General features: G+C 35.5%; 2 protein-coding genes across 2 annotated transcripts; one reads left to right on the forward strand and one right to left on the reverse strand.

Moving 5' to 3' along the window:
• Positions 1-232: 232 nt before the first annotated feature.
• On the forward strand, positions 233-1,725 carry LOC111477858 (transcription factor MYB44-like). Its single transcript, XM_023121795.1, has one exon. The coding sequence runs from the start codon at positions 395-397 to the stop codon at positions 1,292-1,294; it is 900 nt and encodes a 299-aa protein (XP_022977563.1). The 5' UTR covers positions 233-394; the 3' UTR covers positions 1,295-1,725.
• A 2,648-nt stretch (positions 1,726-4,373) lies between these two features.
• On the reverse strand, positions 4,374-15,734 carry LOC111478141 (protein MRG1-like). The gene is made up of 11 exons (XM_023122266.1): positions 15,465-15,734; positions 13,495-13,548; positions 13,340-13,353; positions 9,994-10,136; positions 8,359-8,394; positions 7,603-7,643; positions 6,943-7,041; positions 6,145-6,224; positions 5,286-5,455; positions 5,078-5,162; positions 4,374-4,842 (listed from the first exon to the last, which is right to left on the reverse strand). Exons 1-11 carry the CDS (start codon positions 15,585-15,587, stop codon positions 4,752-4,754), a joined length of 936 nt encoding a protein of 311 aa, XP_022978034.1. The 5' UTR covers positions 15,588-15,734; the 3' UTR covers positions 4,374-4,751.
• Positions 15,735-17,526: the final 1,792 nt, after the last annotated feature.

Consider the following 17,526-nt stretch of genomic DNA (forward strand, 5'->3'; position numbering starts at 1 on the left):
TTTCCTGAAAGAGAGAAAGAAACTGAAAAAACAAAAATAAAAGAAAAGCAAAATTAAAAGCGAGAGATTTTGTTATAAAATTGAATGCAGGTTAAAACGCGACGCGTGTTCATTGCCAGCTGTATCGCAACCGCAGTGGCACTTACCGGAACGTGTCTTATTTGCTTCGAAACGAGGCCACCGGCTTACTCGGTTGCCCGTCTCATCTCTTTTATAAGAACCCCACCTCCTAGCCGTCTCCTGCTCCAGTAACCCTACGCAACGAGAAATAGAGGAAGCGAGCCAAACAAACAGACCTGACCTCCTACACCCATCGAAACCTCAGTATCTCGATCTTCATGTTTTTTTAAAATCATTCTATTGCTAATCGTTCGTGGCGGTTACCAGTTAAGAGATGGATCGGATCAAGGGTCCGTGGAGTCCTGAGGAAGACGACGCCCTCCGTGGACTGGTCCAGAAGCATGGTCCACGCAATTGGTCCCTCATCAGCAAATCCATTCCCGGACGTTCCGGTAAGTCCTGCCGCCTTCGCTGGTGCAATCAGCTCTCTCCTCAGGTGGAGCACCGCCCCTTCTCGCCGGAGGAGGACGAGACCATTATCAGAGCTCATGCTAACTTCGGCAATAGATGGGCTACCATTGCTCGGCTTCTCTATGGCCGGACGGATAACGCCGTTAAGAACCACTGGAATTCGACGCTGAAGAGGAAGTGTTCGTCGATGATGAATGAGGGTTTTGAAGCGGATCCAAACAGCCAACCTATGAAGAAATCGGTCAGCGCCGGCGCCGCCGTTAACGGGCTATACATGAACCCCGGGAGTCCATCAGGATCTGATATAAGCGACTCTAGTGTTCCTGTTATGTCTCCGACCGTCTACCGCCCTGTTGCCAGAACCGGCAGTGTTATACCTCCTGGAGAATCGGCACTGTCCCCCGCTACAGACCTGGCGACGTCTCTGTCGTTATCTCTACCTGGTGCGAGCGGCGTCGGAAACGGCTTGTACCGCAGCGGAAGTGGTTCAACAGCGCAGGCGCCTCTAATGGCGGCATTTGCTCAAATACAAAGCATGGCGGCATCGGAGCTGACAAAGGCAGCGCAGCTTGATACAAGAGGCGGTGGTGGGGCACACGAGAAAAAGAATGGGCTTGGAGTTTTCAGTGCAGATTTAATGGCGGTGATGCAGGAGATGATAAAATCAGAGGTGAAAAGCTATATGGAAGGGATGTCGGAGAAGAGAGGAAGAGGATGTTTTCAGCAGGCTAAAGCTGGTGGGATTAGGAACGTCGGTTTTTAAGCGAACTGTGATTCATCATCAAGAATTGTTGATTAGCATTAAGATTAGATTGATGATCGCAGAAGTTACAACATTCTGAAGCAGAATGAGAACCGAGAAGAACAGAACCAAATCTGGGAGCTTAATTGTCTTCCCAATTTTCAACTCTTTTTCGTTGTAGTTTCTGAAGGAAATAATATTAGTGAATGTACAGAGAAGGGAATGAAACAAAAAGAGAAGGGGGGAAGTTCCTCTTCCGTTACAGACAGGAAACAGAACAGAGGTAGAAGTTCGTTGGAATTAAGGTATAATATGGACCCTAAAACTGGAAAAAGTCGTGGGAGTTTTAAAAATCGTGTGTATACCAACTTTGCCTTCCATTCTTGACGCTATTTGTCTCTCATTTCGAAGACCACATCATCATAAAAAAAACCCACCAAATCAAAATTACAGAACACATCAATCCCTCCCTCGTATTCAATGTTGGAGCTTTGTTTAAGCTGAATCTTCTTTTTAGTTGAAAGCAATCCTGTTAGGGATAATATATTTATTTTAAAAATCATTAGATTCCCACTTGGAGAGATGGAGGTCATTCCAAAAATCATAACTTTATTTCTTTGGATAAGCGTTTGAACAAGTATTATCTTCGTTTCGTTAAAAGCTCTCTTCAAACAGAATTTGGAATACAGTTCGTTTTGCCAAGTTATGCGGGAATTGCTTCATGGAATCCTTTAAAGAATGAACACCATTCCAACCTCAAAACACTTTTTTATAAACAAATTCTGGAACTCAGTTTCATTATTATTTTAAAAGATTTATGTTTTAATCACATTGTCCACCGTAATTACTTTATACTGTCATATACTATATCTTCATATATACTGCATACATACTTATATATAGATAAATATGCATTTCTGTTCAGATACATGCATCTTTACTCATGTATGATTACGCTCTAGGCATGAAAGAAAATATAAAATAATTTTGAAAAGGAGGCAAAGTACACAAATTTCATTTTTTGAGGCACTGTTAAGAGAAGAAAAAGAGGAGGCGGCTTTAAAAAGAATCATCATTAAAAAAAACATCATCAACCCAATAAAGAGAATCAAATGGGTAATTTCTTTATATGTATTGCTTTTAAATATGCTTAGATTAGGGAGGGTTTAAATGCAGTTGAGTTTAGTTTTGTGACGGAAAGTAAAAGGATTTGAAAAAGAACGAAAAATGGGTCCAAAGTACCGTAGTTTTGTCGCCAAGAGCCACTTGGTCACATTAGTAACCTTTTGGAACATAATGGCTGTACCAAACAAACTTAAGAAATAAAGAATGAGAAGGTCTGGTCTACACTGAACTTGCTAAATTAGCTTACATCATTTCCTCTACAGCACACAGTTTTCCAAAGTTGAGAATGAACAAAGATTTTAATAGTAATATATTTACCAATTAAATAAAGGTTGAGTGATCCATCAATATGTGGTCAGTCAATCACTGTCATTAGCCTTTATAGCACCATGGCTGCTGTATGGAAACTAATGTCATTTACTCTTGGACATACCAATATTATTCAAGAATGATGCAATGTTTAACATTATGAAGAAAACTAGTAATAAATATTTGTGTACAGGCATGCTCAAATATAAGAGATTTCTAACAGAAGAGGCCAGGTTTGTGCACTAATGACTATTACCTCTATGACTTCGAGTCATCTGAGCTAATATACAAGTTAAATTCAAACATAATTATCACAGGCAATAAAAGCACCCATTACTTTTCTCTGAGGAGTCGGAGTTTAATCCCAGAAAAAAATTCATATATTGGTAGTTGAAGCTTCACCTACAATCACAGGCAATAAATTATCAGACGGATTGTATCTAACCAACCAACCATTTGATGGCAACTATTCACATCCTAAAAAAAGTGATGACAAAAACCTCATTCATTCCCTTTAGACCTTTATCATCCTTAAAAGTTTGCCCATCACTGTACACCATAAAAATGGCCTAAAATCCAAAACATCATATAATTTTTTTTATGTCTATGAGAGTCCGAACGAACTTCTGTGTATTTCGACCAATCTCATATGACGACATTTGGGATGACAATCTCTACAACATTTGGGAGTCATAGGTAGTGTCACAAGGATGTTTTTTAGCCATGTGACAGGTGGCTATTGTAGATTGAACCTAAAACATCATGTATAACAAGTTTCAGTCGAGCAATCAACTGTACAGTGTATAAACCCCTCACTCAAATTTATTATTCACATACAGCTCAACTGGCTTGAGGATGGATGCAATGATACAAATCCGATTGACTCACCCATGAGGCATTACAAACCAGAAAATTATTGTAGCATCGTGTATCGAAAATGACAGAAATCTAATAGAAAATGACGGAATCTAATTGACTCACAGTTTCGTGGCAGTCATTCAATATTTGAGCATGATTTGGAAACTCTTCTTCTCCTCATGAAACGACAAGAACTTGAAACTTTATGAAACTGATTCCACTATGAATTGTGGGTTACAGGGTATTCGGTCTTTTCTTTATTTCCTGTTCAACCCTTCGATCATCTTACCATATCCGTAGAACATCACAAACTGATCACATTCACAGTCTACAACTCACAAATGCAAACAATTATAGTGTGTGAACAACTGACCTTAAATTAGAAATAAATAAAGTCTTAATAAATAAGGAAAAGTTACAAAAAGTAACAAAAAGTGACACAAAGCAGAGTTTACAATTGAAGAAACCCAACCTGATTAATAATCAAACAAATTCAGGAGTATTTGATGATAAATATTAAACGAACAGGCCATACATCAACAACGGATTGAAAGGCTATAAAAACCAAACACACAAAAAGTAACACAGAATTAGAAGAAAAAGAAACAAAAACAAATCATTCAAACTGATGAAAAATTCAACTCACAAAAATCATCCAAAAAAGAAAGAGTAAGATTTAAAGACATTGAAAAGCGAACTAGAAAACCAACACCCAGAAATGCTGAATTAAAATGATAGATTATAGTCAACCAACACGTTAAAATTCAGTGAATAAAATAGCAAAGATAAATTAAAAAGGTACAAGAAATAATTCACAAGACAGCTTCTGATTGGATTTCATTACAGTTTAAGCGTTCATTTCGACTTGTCATAAGCTTGCAGTTGGGACTACTTTTCTAAAAATAAAAAAGTGGACAGCAATTTAGCTACTCAAGTAGAACTCTTAAATGGACAGTGCATGCACCAAACCAATATCAATTACAAACGAACAAATTATTCTTTAACAAGAGAGAGAGAGAGGGAAGAAAGAAAAGAAAGGAAAGAAAGAAATACGGCTTGAACAGTTACAACAAGAGGATTGATTTGACTATCCAAGGCAGCATGCATCACAGAAATCTACTACCTCCCTGCCAGACTATGAATTGCAAGCATGAAGGTGTACATGCCATGCGATAAGGATTCGCTGTCAGTCATTCTTGCCCTTACCCTTTCCCTCATTAAGTTTAAGGCCCTCATATGCCGAGACAAAGAAAGTACTCTGATTCTTCTGCAGAAATCTACATCCAAGAGAAGAACTAATAAGCATTACACGGCTAATAAACAACCGAAATTAATTCAATATTAGTTCCTAGCATTCCTCCTAATGGAACACGAGACAAAGATATCAAGAAAAATTGGTACATGGTTATAAAAACGATTTGTGAGCATGCATGTGCCAGTTTAGTTTCACTGTTCTATCACATTTCAAAAAGTAAATATAGTGTCAACATTTTATAAGGTTTGCGATGATACTTCAGAAAGTCGAGCAACTTATGGTGTAGCCGCATCTGTGTTTCATCTTCAATATTCACATATGCCAAAAGCGCTGGCAACTTAACTGAAGAAACAATAAATAAACTAAACGAATCAGAAATGATATAAAAAAATGTGGCGTTCTTAATGAACATTATGGAGGATTGGAAACTGATGAGTACGGGGATCAGGATGTGCCTTGACATACCAAAGAGGCGTAGCAGATGTTCTGCACCATATATAGTCGATGGAGAGACATTATCTACGACTAATTCATGATACTGTTCACGCTCTTTATTGTACAAGAGCAGTACAGGCAATGCTTTATCAAAATAACAACGTATTCCTTTCAAGACTTCTCCCAGTGAGTCGGTAATCCTATACCAATGAAGAATAAATAGTCAAGTCAAGTCTTGTAAGCACGAGCAATTGCTCAGATTTCATCTGAAGGAAAGAACTGAGGTAAGAAATTAATTTTTAAGTGTTATATACTAGAACAGCTATGCAAGGATGAGGAATTTTATGAACTACAAACCGTTTTAGAAGATCTCTATTAAGTGATATAACAGGGATAATAAAAATAACAAGAATCCAGCTCTCTTATCATCTTTCTATTGAACACCCTCCAACAAGTGTTTCCAGTCTATAAAAATCACTCACTTCCTCTCCCTAAAGATTTCTGCTCCTAGTGTCTCCAAGGGCTAGGGTCTTCTTCCACACCAAGTCAACTTTATTTTCATATCCTTAACCAAACAGCGCCAAAAATGCTACAAATAGTCCTGATCCAAATATTTATATGAACAGTTTGGATTACTGTAATTATGAAAGTAAAAGAAAATAAAACTATTACCAATTTTCCAGGAAGTTCACCCTGTCAACTTCAGACACCGTTCAGCCGAGCATTTAACAAAATTATTAAGCCGTTTAAGACACGTGGTTATCAATACAAGACTAATATAAAAAAAAAAATCCATAGACACAGGTAAGGAAGAAAATTAAATCCAAGCACTTAACTATGATCAGATTCATGCCATTTTGTATTCTTAGTAAGGTATAAACAAACTTACATGCCATCCCTCTTGGATCTGTATTCCAAGTATTTCGTCAAAATATCATCAACTGTAGGTGAGCGTGGAAGTTTGACTAGCTGGCAGAATCATCTGAAAAATCAATATGCTAACTAGACAGATGAATGGATAACTTAGGGGGCAAGTCTCTAATGCATTAATGTGACAAGAAAAATTCTTAAAAGGGTCAATTCATCAAACTAATCATTAAGTTAAAATTGGATAATAGAAAAAAAAAAGTTATTAAGGAACATTTAATTTGCAAATGAAAAATGTCAACTATTCCACTTTGCAACAAAAACTTGGAACCTAATTTAATGAAAAAGAAATAATATGGACAAATGGAGTAAGTTGAACTGGAGCATAAGCTATCTGTGAACTGCCGTGTCAAATAGACAAAAAAGGTATCCACATAACGATATGGAATTGTCGAAAGTGAATGTGAAGAAATGCATAGTATAATGACAGTTATTAGAGCGAAAGTGCAAGGAACATGTCCTAATCATTTCATCAAATGTTCAAATTTCACCTACTAATACCTTCTGACAACCAAGTAGCAAACTGTATTTAGAGTCCTCTGTCATACAATAATACAATTTTTTTTATAGGAAACATTAATCATTCATTGATATGTTGAAATGAGATTAAAAAAAAGGTCCTATCGAGTAATAATAACAAAAAACACCTTTATCGATTAGCGATTGTAGATAGGCTACAGGAGGAGACAATTTGCTCCAAGTAATAGGTAAAAGAAACGCGGAGAACAAACAGTTGATATGTACCTTAATCGATATGTACCTTATCCTGCTGCGTAACAAATTCCCAATCATCAACAAGTTGCTTTCTTAGTGTTGAAGGTATTTGAATCTTGATTACTTTTTCTACCGATTGATTGTCCTTTCGAAAAACATGGAACCATATTTTATCAAATATAATGACAAGAAAACTGAGTGTCGAGAAAATTAAGAGCAATTGAAGATATGAATACTAAAAAACTGTTGGCAAATACAGATAATTTATATTTATACACATGCGCACAACACAAGCACAATGAAAATACTGAATCAACACACAACATAGAAATATAGAAGTTCAGCATCAACTCTATCATTAATGAAGGGAAGGGAAAGAATAAACCAAAACTCCTTTTTATTCAAGCGAATGAAAAAGATAAATGTATTCCATTGCACAAATAGATGGTCTTCATCTTATTTATTGCTTTGCTTTCTATTTTCAAATAAGACAATGGGAAAAAGAAAATGATGAAATGTCCTAAGCTATTACTATGAAATCTGGATAGGAAAAATCAAAAACCACAATTGTTTCTTGCTTTTCAATCCATAGAAAGATGAAGCTAAAAGTAAACTCGTTATATACATACAGCTTGAACAAATTTATACTGAAACATTTTCTTACAAAATTACAACATTGGATCTCTATTCATGATATAAAACCAACCTTGGTGGCTGAGTCATTCTTTCGTTTCTTCCCCTTTGGTGCTGCAACAAATATCAACAGAACAATAGAAGTATTACAAGCACATATTTAGTCACAAAAACAGGAAGAAGAAAATGGCATTGTAATTTATCGCAGGAGTTGTTTACAACTGGCTATGGGAAAAAACAAAGAGGAGACTTTCTCGGGAAGAAGGAACAAAAAATTTAAGGAGGCCGAGGCCAGTTTTAACAAATAATTTTCATAGTATGGTATACAAAGATTTTAGTTTTTAATAAACTAAGGAGGGTGGTAACCCTCCAACCAAAGTGTGGCCAATAAAGAAAAGTGGTTCCAAATGATGCTCTTTCCAATTTGTGGACGGAATGTATGTTAGTAGTTCGAAAGTCTTGGGATGAGAAAATACATTCATCTTCGATCTTGACAAGTGACTGTAAAGTTTTAAGAGATGCTAGGCTGAGATTCAGGCTGTCCTTTCCCTTATCAGGTAAAACCTTCATTTCAAATAGGTTCCCCAAATCAAGGTACTGAAGCAGGTAAGGTAAGGTCTTCAGGTCACGCCAGTGTGCAATTCTAAAAAATTTCCAAGATCCACAATAAAACTACATTCTCTATACTTACTGAGCAAAGTGGCGCACCAATGGGGTCAAATAAAAAATAATAATACTTCATTGTTTGAGCAACACAGTGAAACGTAGTTGAACAAAAACTAGGAAAAAATTAAAAAGAGTTCAAGAAAAGTGTGAAAATAAGCAATACCATTGTTCTTGGGGTCCTCTTTCTCCACTCTTGCATCTACAAGGAAACAAATTTCATTAATTTAATTAGGAAATGAAGAAAAGTACAAATATTACCATTAATGACCAGTAGTCGAAGCTTTAGCTGACTCACATACAAAACCTCAAATGCAACAATATATCGCATCACAGATTTCTAACAGAAATTGATGCATTAGAAATAATCAGAAATTATTCATAAGTTAAAACTTTTGCAGATGCATAGAAGAAACGTAATGATTTCAGGTAGACAATAATCAATAGATTATTTTTTAAAAAATAAGAACAGCTATTTTAATTTATTTTTTTTATCATTTACATAGCACTCAATAATTTATTGTTTCATCTCATTGACATATTGAGAAGTTCGTTTTTGTTAAAAAAAAAAAGTAATTCCTAGTACTAATTATTGGTTAAGGTGTTGGTGGGAAGATTGAAGAAAGCGTTGTCTCTTACAGTCAATAGTAATCAACTGGGTTTGCAAAAAAATTGAGAAACATTTATGACATTCTCTTTGCAAATGGACACAAGAGGACTGGAAAGAAAAGGGGAAAACCGGCCTCATAAAAATTGTCCGGGGACATACATTATTTTGGGTCGATTGAAAGTAACCAATACCAATGCATTTATGGGGAAAAGAAGTTTTGACCCCAAAAGTAGAAGAGCTTGGAGTTTGAAAGTGAATCTCAAGGAAAAGTTACTCAATCATTCACAATAGTGAACACACTCACAATAGTGAACCAAGTGTGTGAGATCCCACGTTGGTTAGAGAGAGAAAAAAGTATTCTTTATAAGAGTTTAAAAATCTATTCCTGATAAACACATTATGAGATCCCACATCGGTTGGAGAGTGGAACAAAGTATTTTTTTATAAGAGTGTGAAAACTTCTCCCTTATAGATGCGTTTTAAACCGTGATGCTGACGGCAATACGTAATGGGCCAAAGCAAACAATATCTGCTAGTGGTGGGGTTAGGCTGTTACAAAGTCAAAATGTAGGAACCTACGAGGGCTTAGATAGGGGGGATTCCGGTCCCTTTTATATTAACTTTTTTTATAGCCTTTTTATCTTCACTTTAAGCGATGGATTCATAATGCAAGATCAAATTCAGTCACAAAGAAGAAAATGAAATCAAAGGGTTCAAAGAGGAAGATCAAAAAAATCTCCCAAAGCCCAGGATTACACACGGACTCTCCTATTCATAAAAGTTGCTGAATTGTAGCCAACATGAACATATGTAACGGTTAGGTATCTCTACTTTTTCTAAGAGGTCGTGGGTTCAAATTCTCCTATCCATGTAATGTTTGATAAAAAATAAAAAAAATCTCCACTGGAATAGGATTCTGAAAATACAAAATAGTTGTTATGAGTAGAAAAAACATGTGCACGCAAACCAACAAGTGACAAGGTTAGCAATTTGTTGTTGAATGAGCTGGTGCTTCATTGTCCAAATTGGAAGGAGAAAATGAAAACAAATTCCTACTTTTTAGACAATTTTAGTCATATTCAGAATCATAGGCAAGTATAACGAAGTAACAGATGCATAGAAAGATTATACAAAGTCAAAGATGTTGATTTTGAACGCATGATTTGGTGTAACTAGGAATTTGAAAACTACCGATCAAATTTTTTGGCTTTGCTTGTGCAGATCGTCCAGACTTTGAGCTCTTTTCTACATACCCTTTCTCAAGGGCTTGCTGCTTCAAACGGTTCTCTTCAGTACATTTCATCAGCCGATCTACGCTTACCCATTCGTCCCAACTGTTAGCAAGATGTGCATTGTAATAACTATTGTATTGCTTTTATAAAAATGACATAACTATCATAAAAAGATGGTATAAATCCAATCAAAGCTAATAACTTCTATATTGTTTTCTAAAAGAACATTCTTGAAAAGAAAAATGCAACCAACTAAAGAAAAATTCTAATGCATTCTCGCCAGACGATTTCTAAGAGGTTATCAGTATTGCGTGGATAAGAACACAACTTAAACATTTCTCCAACAGTTGATCAAGAAAAGGCTTCGGCAGGAGATGATGTAACCAATACAAGAAAAACTTGAAAGCTTAAAACTTTCATTTTCAAATATTTTTTTTTACAAAAATCTGGAAACAGAAACAGAAGTAAAGCCCTGCACCCAACTTTATTTAATTGGGTCTGAAAATCTAACCCTTCAGGAACCAAAATCGCAAGCCATGCTTAAAGAAAATAGATACTGATGTAAAATGTTGGAAATGCTCAAATTAAATGACGGAAACTACTATCATCAGATTTGGAAAGTGATCACTATTATATATTGTTAAGTACAAGCTTCTTCTGAGCTTATAATTGTTTAATGTACATAGAATCATATATCTAAAAGCAGTGCAAAAAAGAATTATTTATGTAAGGCCCTCATTCTTCATACGACTTTATGCTATAATATAAAGCATCTTAACCAAGTATTCAATTTTGAAAATACATTTGCAGGAAATAAAAAGGGAAACGGGAGGTTTCAAGTTCATTATCAATCCCCCTTCAAGAGATTATTTGAAGATGATATTCATGAAATCTCAAACTGGGATAGTACCTACCCCAATTGTTGAAAAGAAAAACTGTAAAAATAAAATAAAAAAGACGAACAGAGAAAAGTGGATGGAACTCTTGTGCTTACAGCAATTAATGAAAGCCCGAGCAGAAAAACTAGTCATGATGTATGCTCTTGTATTCTTTTAGTTTTTTCCAATGAAATTTCAGTTTATCATATATAAAAATGAAATTTTAAAAATAAAAATAAATAAATAAAAGATCTTACCATGATGTAGAGTTGCAAGGGTGGTGGTATAGTTTTTCTTAATAGCTGCTTAATAGCCAGCTTTTGGTAGCAAGGAGAGGAAATGCAAAGTTGGCACCTATATACTATGGTCTGTACGTCATTCTTAAGAAAGTTAGTCAGGCTACTTATGAAAAGAATCTTCCAGAGAATACATCCATATGTTTCGTTTTTCACATCTCATAATTGCAAGGCTCATCATTCTAACCATGTCCTGTAAAGCCCAAGCTAACAAAAAACCCAAACATCCTAGAGAGACAAACAAAACAACTTACAGAAAGATGCTCTAATTCAAAAGAAAAGGGATTATCACTAAAGTTCTTAGTAACAGAAGCCCAAAGGGGGCATTGAACCTAGCAAGACCCATTCGCAAATAAATTAGTCTGGATGAACTATTGCAAGCCATACGTCTACCAAAAACCCTAAAAAGGATATTCCAAATCACTGATGCAAACTGACATCCCCACCCAACATTCTCCAAACATTCAAAGGGTTTCTTACACGCCCTACACCACTGATGACCATACAAGATAGAGACGATCTCTAAATATGATCCATGGGGTTAATCCTCAATATTATTAGTTGTACTCCTATGGAGCTACTTACGTTACAGAAGATATGTGTGAATAGATATGGGGTAAAAGAAGCGCATGAGATCGGAGTTAGAGGAGAAAGGTGGTTACCATTTTGTGTCTTCAGAGAGAAAATACCTTTTGAATATTTGCAACTTTGGTAACTATCTTTCTCTATAACTAGCACCAAACACAGAAGTTCTTCCAATTGTCTACCAGTCACCCCAAACCTCCTTTCAAAAGCCTCGAAGTTTCTCTCCATTTGAAGATATTCCAAATGATGGTCAGAAGGAATTTCATTAATGAGAGAAGCCAAATTCTCTAGGCTGCCCATACATCAAATTTCCTTGAGGATTTCCTCCTCTTGAAATGGCCTTCTAACTAAGAGCTGCTAAATCTATTGAGAGAGACCACATTGACTCCATCATCTTTGAAGTGTAAGTTCTAAAAGAAGCTAACAATCTCTTCTTCAGTCAACAACAATTGACCCACGCTACTTTCGGGAGTAGAGATCAAATTTCTTTTCTTCTTGATTGAGATCCATCTATGGACGAAGGCAGCGTTTTCATCCCCAACCTCTTACCAATTAATCTTTACATTTCTGGCTCAACATTCTTTCCTTACTAATAATCATTTCAGTCAAGGAAGCTTTCAGCCTAATTCTATCATCTTTTTGCTAAGGAGAAATACCACCATGCTAGGTCAACTAGTTAATTTGGGCAATTTGATGAAGAATCTCATGTTTTTTTCTTTTATCTATATTATTCCCAAATACCACTCCAAGGGGGAAATGATCTGAAGTAGGACGATTTAACCTCTTCAATCTAGAGATTTCAAAATCATCTACCTAACCCCTAGAAGAAAAAAAAATTATATCAATCCTCAAAGCCGAAGTACTCTACTCCACAATACCAAGTAAATTTGCCGCATAACAATGGGGGGTCTATTAAATCATTCACAACTATAAACTTATTGTACTTCTAGTAATTCTATTGCAATTAAGTCTCTCTTCCATCCATCTTATCACATTGAAGTCCCCCGCAATACACCAAGCACCTTCATATAACCTAGCTCAATCAAACAATTCCTGCCAAAACTCCTTACACCAGTAGGAGTTACATGGGCGGAAATCCCCTAAATCCAGCCATCTATAATGTCCTTAATTTTACGCTCTATCGAAATAGAGAAAATCCCGATAGCAGAATCCTTAACAGCAATGCAATCCTCTTTCCACTGCAGTAAAATGCCAACTGATCGCATCTAAAGCAAGGCAAAGATCTTTGGACAAAATTATAAGCAAAGCTGCAAGTGATGAAAAAATGACCCGGTGTCTCTACATCCCTGTTATGCTTCTAACATTCTTAAGGAAGTTTTAAATGTCATTTTAATAAAATAATGTGAAAGTAGAAAAAAAATGAAAAGGAAAGCAGAAGGAAGAAGCATATAATTGCTAGCATATGAAGCCTAACTAGATGACGTCACACGATGGAGGGGGGAAAAAAAAAAAAAAACATCTACACAGTAGATGAAGTGACTGAAACAATAGCGAATTCAAATATAAAATAGAACGAAAGACTCACTTTTTATTCCAGCCCTGCAAAATGACAAATTGGAAGCAGTCAGTAACATGAGAAGAAACTTTTCACTTAAACAAACATACACTATATTAAGATTGTCACTCAAAATCAGAAGAAGGGGGGCAAGGAAAATTGCAAGACAAGGAAGTGAAACTTACTAGATAGTGCAGAAAGTATCTCCATTCCTTCTTCCTAAGCTCAACTTTTTGAACCTGAAATGTAAGGGCATAAACTGGATAGCTACTTGTTTGATCACTGTGGATAAGGAATAATATGGCATCGATTTCCTTTAAATGTGAGATGATACAAAATGGGGATCCTAGTGAAGAATCAAGTTGATGCAACTTGTTGCCTTTTGTTTTGTAGAAATAAGACGTAGTTTTTTAGTTTTATGTGATAGTTGTTTTATGCTCTTTGTTCAATTAAGATGCATGTTGAGTTACTTCAGAGATTTTAGGAAATTGGTGTTACCACGTTGTTATGCGTAGGGGTATGTTGTTGTGCATAGAGGATCTGCCTACCAAACAAGGAGTACATTCCAATCGCAAGAAAACTCACAATTTTTGCTAGCAACTCTAGGATCTCCTTTAATAAGGTTCACAAGTTGAATCCAAAGAGACTAGGCATAATAGTTTTGTTGGTTATGACACTCACAAGAAAAGACAACATGTATGGATTCAAAAATAAAGAAAAATGTTAGTAGGAGTACAACTAATATTGCACAATTTCCTGGAGATGTTGCATCCAATCAGAGGAGAAGTAATATCTCTCCCTCAACAGAACACATTAAGCAAGACGAAAGTGAGGTAGCTGAAGCTTATGATACCTAATTATCTAACTGATTATGATGTTGAGGTAAATAATTCCTTTATTTTTTTCGATCTTGCTCTCTTACCATCGATTCATGAAAATTAGACTGCTTCAGATGATGAAGTTAAATGCACGAATATCATATTCTTACAGATAATTACAAAAAGGTTTCACCAACAAAGCCCACAAAGAAACATGTAATTTAACAAGGGACCAAATATCATATTCTATTATTCCTCTCCATCCACAAACCCCAAAAAACGGCACATTGCCCTGACTTACCATAAAAGGCTTCCTTTCTCATGAAAGGAGAGAATGGTGAAGAGACTCCTTGATCATCTCCCAACAACCTATATCTCATGTGTCTAGCCAACCAACTCTATGAACATCTCCAGATATATGGTTTGATCTTTAGCATTTTAAAGTTTGATAAAGATCTCAACACTCCTAAATGGAGTTATATCAGATTCATGGGATTCTTATTGTTTATCTTGGAAGATTCTTTTAGAAGAAACTTGAAGGATAAGAAGATTGTTGACTTGAGTTCTCTGTAGGAGAACTTGGATTCGGTTAATTTGGTTGATTTTGATGATTCAAGATGATGATCTCTTGATTCTTCGGGATTATTTTCAGCCAACTGTCTCAATAAGAAGCTTACGAACTCTTCCAATAGTCCCAAAAGAGCAAATATTCTTTAGTGGATCATGCTAAACAGCGGCATTATAGATCATATTCTCTCCAAAAGGAGATGTCATCTTCAGCTTTGCAGCCTTCTATTGTCAATTATGTTTCGAAGTAGCTGAATCCATGACTCATCTCTTTTTTCACTGCGCTTTTGCCAAGAATTGTTGGAATTCGTTGTTCAATTTTTACATATGAAATGTGTTCTCTCCAATGACTCAAATTCTGTGCGTTTTTCCTTCGTATAGACATGGTCCTAATCCTTTTCTTCGTTGATAATGTAGGAAACTTGGTCATTTCCAAAGCTCTCGTGTCCCCGTAACACTGACCTCAGCTAATTGAACCTTCGTACGGTATTCTCTTTCTCCGGTCATAAACCCGACAAAACAAGCGAAAGAAATCCAATAGCCACACGCGAAGGAAAGAACTGACGCGATTGAATTAGGGTACAAAAATAATCTCTCCCCCCCCCCCCCCCCCCCCCCCTTTGTAATTTTCCTCCCAAAATCAGCTGCGCCAACCGAAAAACGAGCTGACAGCTCGATGCTTAAGGGAAGTTTTAAGGAAAAAGAAAGAGGAATTGAAAGTCGAATACCATAATAAAAAATAAAAAAAAATGGCGTAGAAGGAAAAGTACCTTGGCTTCATAGATGCGCGGGCCATGATATGCAAGGACCTTCTCGCCTTCGGAGTAGAGGCTGGAATTGGAGGGCGGAGAATCGCCGTTGGTGGCTGTGTCGTCCTTGGAGGAGTTTACCATTCTTGGAACACTCAGAGATAGCCAGAGAAGCAGCTAGATACCAGGCTCAAACACTTCCTCGTGAGGTCGCGTGGCGCTCTGACGAGTGCGGAATAGAGCGGGAACTCCCATCGCCTCTGTTTTTTCTTTTTCTTTTTTCGTTTCCCCCTTTACTTAATATTGGATAATTAATTTTGTTTGTTTTTTCTTGGAAAATAGAAAAAATAGAAACAGAAACCGCTAGTACATTTTGTTGACTTTTTAATTGCCTTAATTCGTCCATTAAGGTTCCATACCTATGGATACTTTCTATAGGTTGGTCGTTATTTTTGTACCTTTTAAATTTTAAAAAAACTATATATTATCTATTAAAATAAGCTATACTGCTCATAGGCCAATAATGCAATAATTTAATAACTTTTTAACCACAAAATATATTTTAAATTTTCAATATATGGAGAGGAAAATAATCATTTAAGATTTTTTAAAAACTATTAAACGACATAAAACCTTTGGTTGTTTGGGCCTTGGTTTTGTGACGAGTGTAACATCTGTGGAATGATCGAACAAAATAAATAAACTACAGAATTTACAAGAATCAACTTTCTGGTCTTCCAAAATTTTATATAATTTACAGTTGGGCTGCGCGCGACCTTGGGTTGATCTGGACCGTCCATCCTCGAAAGTTGTGAAATGGCGTCGCCACCGGGGCTTGGACCCGACTGCTTAATGGCCACCGAGGCAGAGTCCATGAGGTTGAGTGGTCTGGCTTCGGCCATTGCTAGGCGTACTTGAAGAGACGATTTAATTGTACCAAAGGCTTAAACTTTCATTGGTTGGATATTAGCAGAAACAAGAACAAGGGGTGTCCAGTTCTGTAGGAGGATTCTCCCCGGCAAACAAGATTAAATCGTGAATAAAGAAGATGGAATCTTTTACTGTGAATCACACGCCAAAAATTTAAAAAAAAAAAAAAAAAAAAAAAGGAATTTATTCTAATAAATTATGGAGAATTTTGTGGTTTAATGAGAAATAGTTGCATTGGCATCCATGAATTAACGAATATGAAGTAAATTGAGGGAAAAGGATGGAATTTAAACTAAAATTGATTCCAATATGGACGAAGAGAAGGGAGGGAGTTCAAAAGTAACACGTGGGAAGTTGGACCACCCCTCCTTTCTCCTTGCTACCATTCAAATACTATTTCTTTTTCTTCTTATTTTCAATGGAGCTGATTGAGTTTCAAATATTCATTTAATTCAATTTATCTTAATCATCACCTAATATTTGTTTATTTTTTTAAGTAACCCATTTTAAATATGTTTTTATTTTATTCAAAATTAAATTTAAGGTATGTTTATATTTCGCTTTCTTTTAATACTTTATATCAATATAAGTTTCGTCTTTATTAATATTTTTTTATTATTTTTCTTAGGTATAGAATATTTTTCGATTAAGAATAAAACTCAAGAGAAACAAAAGCTTAAGTCCCAATATTGAAAAGCTACGGTAATATAGAATATTCGAAGCTACAATAATATAAATTAGAATATTGTAGAAATTATAGATGCAAAACAATAAATGAATACTTAATTACCATTTACACGTATAGATAGAATTTATGGTTGTTTGGATTGCAACGAAACTTTCGAAGATGAAGCGTTATTAAGAATTTTTGTATTTTTTTTTTTTTTGAGAAAAATAAAATATAGAAATACCTGAGAAAAAGGGCTATACATATATTTAAAACAAAAAAAAATTATATTTCAAAATAAAACTATTATTTGTGGATTTTGAAGATAGGCCTTTTTTTTTTGGATAAAACTTATAAAAAAAAAAACGTTATTTGATGAAATATAGCTTGAATTCGAATGTTTTATTTAAAATATATATTTATATATTAATGGATTTTTTTTAATTGTAAATTCTAAAAGTGACAAAAAAAAAAAAAAAAAAAAAA

The sequence above is a fragment of the Cucurbita maxima genome, unplaced genomic scaffold (assembly GCF_002738345.1).
Source record: "Cucurbita maxima cultivar Rimu unplaced genomic scaffold, Cmax_1.0 Cma_Scf00004, whole genome shotgun sequence".
NCBI lineage: Eukaryota > Viridiplantae > Streptophyta > Magnoliopsida > Cucurbitales > Cucurbitaceae > Cucurbita > Cucurbita maxima.